General features: G+C 31.7%; 1 protein-coding gene across 1 annotated transcript; it reads right to left on the bottom strand.

Moving 5' to 3' along the window:
• Positions 1-699: 699 nt before the first annotated feature.
• On the bottom strand, positions 700-7,802 carry LOC120594986 (beta-defensin 110). The gene is made up of 2 exons (XM_039853239.1): positions 7,748-7,802; positions 700-833 (listed from the first exon to the last, which is right to left on the bottom strand). Exons 1-2 carry the CDS (start codon positions 7,800-7,802, stop codon positions 700-702), a joined length of 189 nt encoding a protein of 62 aa, XP_039709173.1.
• Positions 7,803-8,300: the final 498 nt, after the last annotated feature.

Here is an 8,300-nt window from a genome sequence, read left to right as displayed (position 1 = left end):
TACCTATTATTGAGCTTCCTTGTGGGGTTTTATTTGAATAAAGAATTGCCTGGATATAAGAAGCTCTCCCTCTCTTAGACCTTGTTATTTATCCCTTTACTGTGCTATGAAGAGCTTCTTATTGTTCCTACTGAAAGAATTATTAAACTGTGTCATCCCAAATCATCATCTCACAGGAATCGGTTAAACGCATACAAAAAAGCATTAGGTAATCCAAGATTGGAAACCTTCACTTTTGAAAGGGAGAAAACATGCATTTTCTTTTAAGAAAGCATTAAGGCTACATATATAGAGATTTTGTTGTGTAACAAAAGGATATGTGAAGATAGACCTGATTGTCATATTAAAGCTGGAAATATGGTCACATACATATATTTAGAGAGGAAGCAGAGCAACTCAGATAAGTAGCATAAATGTCTGGGTGGCAAAATGACCATAATGAGATTATAAGCATAAGAGTCTGTTCTCTTGGTTAATTAGTATGTTCATCCATCTGAAATACAAATAAAGTGAGCAGTCTGTAAATAAAAAAAATAGAGACTGTAAAGTATTTTTATTTATGTAAACAGTGGTATTTAGGATTTAAAAGTGCATATTTCTATTTAACATTGCAAACATTTTCTTTTTACCTACTCCTAAGTGGTAGATGCATCTCTGTTCCAGACTTTGATGCTCAACAGTACTTCTGTTATCCGGAGTTTATATGCAACACTGATTTCTCCATTTAATGCAGTATCCGTAATCATACTCATCATCATCACAAAATGTTTTACATATTCCTTTCACTTTTTCGCATCTCTGAAATCTATACTTTGGTTCAAAGTTACTTCTGGCTGCAATTGATAAAGATAAAGTCATCAAACCAGTGTTTCATCTGGGGGCCTTCATATTAAGGGGAGAAAAAAAGTATGTTCTAGTTATGATATCCGATTGGGTAGGATAAATAATAACCAAACTTTTATTTTAAGCATTTAATTTCACTAATCTTTCTCCACATAGCTGATATATTTATTGTCCAAAAGTTAAGCTAATTTTTTTCTTTGGCCACCAATATATCATCTCTAGTCCACATATAATAACATATGAAAAGTTCAAATAGAAATGTGTTCTCACAAGACATAGAAAATATATTGACTACCTGAAAACGTCACTGATTTTTTTATCGTTGTTTCCATTTTCATTTTTGTATTTCTGTAAAAATGGGTACTTAATTATAAGCTAGTGGTTCTAAACCAGTGTTTCAATATCAGGCTCCTCAAAGAGGATATTTAGCAATGAAGGTAGACATTTTCGATTATCACTATTAGTGAAAAGAGTGCTATTGGCATCTGGTGGTGAAGGCCAGAAATGCTGAGAAATATCTTGCAGCTAAAAATATACAATCAATGCGCAGGACAGCTCCCACAACAAAGAATTGTCTGGACCAAAATATCAATAGTGCTGAAGTTGAGAAATCCTGTTTAAATGAATATCGTAAAAATACTTTTGAGGATATTTATACCATAAGGGAACATATTAGCAATCAAAATCTTTTTTATGTTATTAAAATACATAAAAGATAATACATGTAAGGTTCCAATGTATGCTTAGCAAATAATTGTTTCATAATGGGAACTCATGTTTATTAAAATAAAACTGAAAATTAAACAGTTCTTTGTGATGAAAATATATCTAGAAATGTTATTAAAATAAAATAATTGTCTCTGTGCATATAACTATAACAGATAGTAGTTATTATGAACATAGACCCTTAGATCTCATATCTACATTTAGAAAATAAAATGAGATGCCCTAATAAAAAAATATCAAGAGAGTAGCTGGAGACTGGAAATTCTTTGGCTTCTCATTTGCTTCCGAGTCTAAGTCTGGTCCACATATATGTATTTAACAAATTTTCTTTACTTTAGTTAAATTACCAAAACATGATTCAATTTTATGTTGGGAGAAGACAAGTTTCTGTTTTTATTACTATGTCGTGGTATTGATAATTTATAAAAAATCTGAATTAATATAAATTACTAAATTATATTTTTAAACTCATAAAAAGATTTTGCATTTTTAATAGAAACTGTACGATACAGAGGTATGGTTGAGAGTATTGTGGGGGAATGCTGTGTACCTTCACGGGAAATAGTAAGAAGAGTTTTGGTTGAATGGAGCCAAAGAGTAAAAATTACTCTTTCTTTCGCTACCTCCTCGACAAGGTTAGTTCCCAGGACTGAGGAGCTACATTCGGCTACCATTCATAGTTTCTGACTTCCTTTGTCAAAATATTTAATTATGTATAGCCTCTTCTCCTTTATGAAATTCTTCTCTTCCTTTCTTACTTCCTCTCTGTTTCTTGATACATATTTTTTCTCCATTACATATAAATAAGGATAGAATTTGGGGCTCGTTGTGATTTTCCTCTGCTCTTCTATTCTTACTTTCTGATCATTCTCTCGCATGGGCTCTGTCTCTCTCATGAGAAAGATCTGCATTCTTAGCATCTAGTCTCTCAAGCCCATTGGATTTGTACTTTTTTCCATAGGATTATCTATAGAGCACTATTTAACAATAAAATAGCAGCGTGTTTCTATTGCAGGCTTGTATCTCAGAAATCTGTTCCTCCCATTTCTTTGATCTAAGGTTTCTCAGAACAGAACTTACATTGACTCACATAAGGCAGATAAAACTTTGAGCATCTTCCATAAAATAAATTCTGCTTATTCTGGTACCAAGAGATCAAGAGAAAATGCAATGTAAAGGCACCAGATATATGTGTGACATGAACCACTTCTGAATGGTTCAATATTAAATTTTATTTAATTCTTCGTGTATTACAGACATACACAGGCCTTGAAGGTTGTGCTGGGAAGACTTAGTATGACTGGTCCTCTCTCTTCTTGGCCCATGTGTCTCTTTTCTTCTGTCATCTGTATTTCTGCAAGCAGCAATGTGTTGCAGGTCTCATGCAGTAAGCAATTCTAATTTCATTTTCATGGCACTCAAGTTTACATCGACCATTACCCTTTTTGCACTCTCTCCTTAAATCCAAGCTACCATATTGGGGATATTTCTTTCTGGCTGTAAGAAGGAAAGAATGACTGAAATTAGCAACCTAGCTATGACACGTCTATATTTTAAAAGGAGAAAGATCAAGAACAAAAGATTGTAGAATAGAGCAAAAGAAAAAGCCCCCTTTCTAATTTCCGACAGTGAAAATCTTACTGAAGAAAGTTTAAGTAAATGTACCATCCCTTGGTGCAAGGTTAATCCTGGAAATTAGAAAGTGTCTTGCACCTAAGTGAGTTGTGCCAGCTTGCTGCTTTACAAGTTATTAGATAATTCAAGGACAGTTCCCAAAGTCAACATGAAAAAAAGATTTTACAATTTATCTTCTGTCAAACTCAGTCTCTACAGTTATGTAATTGCATTTGGGTTCCCCCTTTTCTGCTTTCACAAACATTATTTATACTGAATATGCTTTATGAATTCTTTCTACTGCAGCTCAATTTTACTTTTCTAAAACATCAGATAAGAGACAATATTAGGAAATTTATCTGAATTCCTATGACTTCCCTTAGATATTTTGGGATTTACTTCCCCCAAAAATGATCTAACTTAGACACATGTCTGATGACGGCATTGATTTTTAAAAAATGGGAATGTCTACAAGGAGTGGCCATTGTTGGACATTAAAAAATTTCTAAAATTACCCAAGCTACATGTTTTATCTTGTAGCTTGGAGATTGACACTCACCAGAAGCTTAATTTTTAGGACGGTTGGAGATAGTTGTGGGATGTTGTGGGATGTTGGTCCAATAGACTGTAAGATCCATTCTAAGCGAAATATATTTTGATTTTATATTTCACATTGTATACTGGCTGTCACTTGGTGCAAGGTCAATCCTGGAGATCAGAAAGTGTCTTGGACCTAAGTGAGGACTTTTGTTTTGGAGTCTTAATCATCACTTTTGATATGTAACAGCTTTATTTATATAGTGAGATAAAGGGCAACTGGTATGGGAGAATTTTAAATTTCTCAGGTGTCTGATCAAAAGGCAGACTCAAGTATTTTCATATATTTGTGGTGTAAAAGCAAATACATTTTACCACTAGTTTCTGCCATTAATTGAGGTCCAGTGTCCCAAACAGTCCCTTTATAAGCCAGGTCTTTCTTCCTAGACATTCTGTCTGCATTTTCAAAAGTTGTTGGAAAGTAGTGATACTTAGTGAATACCAAGACTCAAGCTACACTTATCTACATTGGTATAAACAGTTGATATAAAAACCTAGGTCTTCCATTAAATTGAGCTCTCTTCTCATTGTAACTGAAGTAATGCAGAACATGGCTTAGAGCAGAAGAAAAAAAGTTACTCTGTACAGATTAAATATTAATTTCTAAATATTTACTCTACAATTTCTGAAGAGTTACTATTAGTAAACCTATTATAATTTGCTAGTGACAGAAATCTGAATTATACTCACTTTAGACTGAGTTCTGTCACATTTGACACTATTATCCAATATCCCACCTTAAATTGATCTCACCCCTTCTTTTGAGTTTTTTGTCTTATAGCACCTTTCTAAAAATATTGTCTTCTTTCTCTTCATTCTGATCTCTAAATATGAGTATTCCACAAACTTGTGTCTTTGGATCACTAATATTTATCTTTGCAAGCATTTATCCACTCATTTAACCATTAAGAACAGTTGGCTCTTGAACAATGTAGAGCTTAGTTAGGGGCACTGACCCCCTACAAAGTTGAAAATCTGTATATAATTTTTGACTCCCTAAAAACTTTACTAATTGCCTACAGTTTACCAGAAGCCTTACCAATAACATAAAGTCAATTAACACATATTTTGGATGTTATATGTACTATGTACTATATTCTTACAATAAAGTAAGCTAGAAAAAAAATGTTAATAAGAAAATCATAAAAAAAGAAAAATGGATTTATAATATTTTTTGAAAAAAATCATATATAAATGAATCCACACAGTTTAAACTTGGATTTGTTCAAGGGTCATCTGTATACTTCTTGTTAAGCTCTATGCTTATGCCAGTCCCTAGAGCAGGGTTTCTCACTCTAGGTACTATTGACCTTTTAGTTTGGACAATTCTTTTCTGTGGGATGTTATCCTATTTATTTTTAAAGGATGTTTAGCAGTATCCCATCCTCACTAGATGCCAGTAGTACCAGTTGTGACAACCTAAAGCATCTCCAGATATTGCCTAATTTCTCTCTGGGGCAAAGTTGCCTCTCTTTGAAAATCACTGTTCTAGTGATGCTGTGATAAGCCAAACATATATTGTCTCTAACCTCAGATACGTTGTTCAAATATAATCTCTCTGAAGTCTCTGTTGACCACTTTCAAAAAGTAATCTCTCTTTCCATAGCTCTCATAAAGCACTTCATATGTAACATTCATATTACATACTAGAAAATTTCTTTAAACAATATATAAAGTTCTACTTAATATATAAACTAGAAATTAGCAAGACATTTCGTAAAATATTTTCAACTGATAATTTCTTTTCGTTTTTACTTATCTGCTATTTTACTTCATAGGCTACCATTCACTTCCCTGGTAACAAGAGAAAAATCATGACTACCCTTTCAGCGCAAAAATATACTATCTGTTCTGTAATCAAAGTACATGCCAGATTTAAAGAAAAGTGATTATTGGCAACAGTACATTTTTCATTTTGACAGATAAAGTGAAACAATAGGTAAGAATGAAACAATGTCTCATTTCTAAGCAGTCAGTGCATTTATAAACTCTAGAAAATGAAAGAAAAACTAAATAACTTCACTGAAAATTTCCCTGCATAGGAAATTTAAGGACTTTTATCTAGACTTTTTTCATCTGTAACTGCTTTTATTCAAACTCATGTTTGAATAAAAATTTTCACTACTTGAAGGTGAGGGGAAAAAAGTTGAGGAACTCTAAAAAAGTCATACAAATGGCATTTAGTTTAATTTGGGTTAGTTCAATCACTATATGCTATCGAACCAACTAGAAGATAAAAGGCAAGATTCTTATTGCTTTTTTATTTTCTAAAATGGCTATATTCTATATCACATCTCTTCTAATTTGGTAGAGAAAATGTATATATTGACATCTTTCTTTTATTTTGAGATTTTTTTTTTTTTGGTCAATAATGATAGGAATGTTTTTTGTTACATGTGTAATTAACAAGGTCTATGACTTCATTTAGAAAATATAAGAGAAAATATACAAAAAGTTAACACTGGTGGTGTAATCTATATCACTCTTTCTAAGACATAATTTCTAAGTCTATAGGACACATGATTTTTAAAATTTGTTGATAAATACATGAATAACCTTAGTTTTGAGCCTGGACACCTGATAGGACTATTAATAAGGAAAAATAAGCTAATAAAACACACACAGAAAAACGGCATAGAGATTTATTAATGTTAGCTATTGTTGAAATTAAAAGAAAAAAAGATTTATCACATATTAATAGAATTTGGGGGGGGGTCTCTTTCTAGAGCTGGAAATAATCCAGAGATCCTTTTCTAACAATTTTTTAATGGAAGAAGAGAAAGTTATTTTCTTAGTTAAATCAACCACTGCATTACTTTGTTATTTTATTGATGTTTGGCCCCTATTTAGAATTGTATCCATTAGCAACTTTTAAATGTTAATTTATCAGTCTATTATGTGTAAGTTTTAGATCGTCATGATGAACTCTATAATATTCACAATGAAAGATGAGTTAATTTCATCTCTTAGGTCTCTATTATGACTTCTCTTGGGCCTAAAAAAAAAAAAAAAAAAAAAAAATCATCCAGGTATTAAAAAGGAATATTTTTCTGAGAGTTAGCAAATTTGAGCTGATTTCAGTGCCAGTATCATAAATTAAATATAGACCTGAGCTCATCCTTTCACCTTAACCTCTTTAAGAAGAAGAGAGTAGATGCTATGATCATTCCATCTTCAAAACTTATTCTATTTTTGTACAATTAATACTTACACATTAATTCAGAAGAGAATCTTGTAACATACCTGATGTGAAGAGATAGTCCTTGAGGGAGAAAAAATCTCATGGAGAATATAGCTTATGTACAAGGTATTACATTCAACATTAATGAGATCTTCAGTACTCAGAGACAGAAGAATAGTAACTAGAAATATTTTTTTAAAGGCCAAGAAATTACGTAATTTGCCTATATGCCAAGAACAGAATATTAAGAAAGGCTTCCTACTAATTGGAAGTAGTACACTGGCATAGATTAAATTGAAAGAAAAGGTAAATAGATTGTGCCATCTATTCCTTACAGGTTGATTATGCTAAATAATAGTTTTTCCTGGCAAAAATAAATTTTAACTAATTGTTGCAGGATGAAGGCAATGAGACTAATGTATTGACCTTAATGTTTTTTTAACTTTTCATCTGGATGTCATTTTAGATTTAAAGAAGAGTTGCAAAGATAATAGAGGCCAACTTCCCCTCATGGTAACATCTCACTTAACCATGTTACATTTACAAAAACTAAAAAATTATTATTGGTATAAAACTATTAAGTATACTACAAACTTTATTCATATTTCACTAGTTTTCCCACTATTTTTTTCTATTCCGTGGTCCAATCCACAATATCATATTGCATTTAGTATAAAAACTTTTAATCCAAATGTTTTTTTTTTTTTTACCATACTTGTAACAAAAACAACTGATGACTCCTCACATTCATTAGCATAAATACGCCCGTAAACATTTCTATTTTACCTGGTAAAATTGTGACCCAAAAGAGCAGAATAAAGAAAAAGAGATGAATCTTCATGATAGAGAATTTCTTAGGAAAAAAATGCCAACAGATCTTCTTTTTAAAGTCGAGTTTTTAAAATAAGAAAACAGAGAACGTTTTTTATTTATATATTCTCCTGGGAAGTGGTTCTAACTACTGAGGCTTATCAATAGCAAGAACATTTGTATGCTTGATTGAGTTGTGCTGTGTTCAAAGAACAAGGTCACAAAATTATTATTAATTTTTTCTAATAAAAGTAACACCTGGTTGTGTTACCTGAAACAGCCTCTCATGAAAACACAACACTTAAGGGACTCTTAAGGAATATGTGTTTGGATTGCTAAAACATCATGGTGAAAATGTTGCATGTAATGTAAAATATTCTAATGCTCTTAGTATTAAATGATTGAATATCTGAATCATAGAATTTTATAACTGAAAGTTTCCATTGAGATCATGTTTGCTTAGAAAGGAAAACAATGAGAATGAGGGAGGTTAAATGATTTATCTCAATTCAGATAATATATACTTATT

The sequence above is a fragment of the Pteropus medius genome, unplaced genomic scaffold (assembly GCF_902729225.1).
Source record: "Pteropus medius unplaced genomic scaffold, Ma_sr-lr_union100, whole genome shotgun sequence".
Classification (NCBI taxonomy): domain Eukaryota; kingdom Metazoa; phylum Chordata; class Mammalia; order Chiroptera; family Pteropodidae; genus Pteropus; species Pteropus medius.
This window is presented reverse-complemented; position numbering and strand designations above follow the sequence as displayed.

Excerpts from the sequence above, each read along its gene's own strand:
- LOC120594986 (XM_039853239.1), bottom strand. The coding sequence starts at position 7,802 with ATGAAGATTCATCTCTTTTTCTTTATTCTGCTCTTTTGGGTCACAATT. Across the intron at positions 834-7,747 it reads TTGGGTCACAATTTTACCAG|CCAGAAGTAACTTTGAACCA; the intron begins GTAAAATAGAAA and ends TATCAATTGCAG.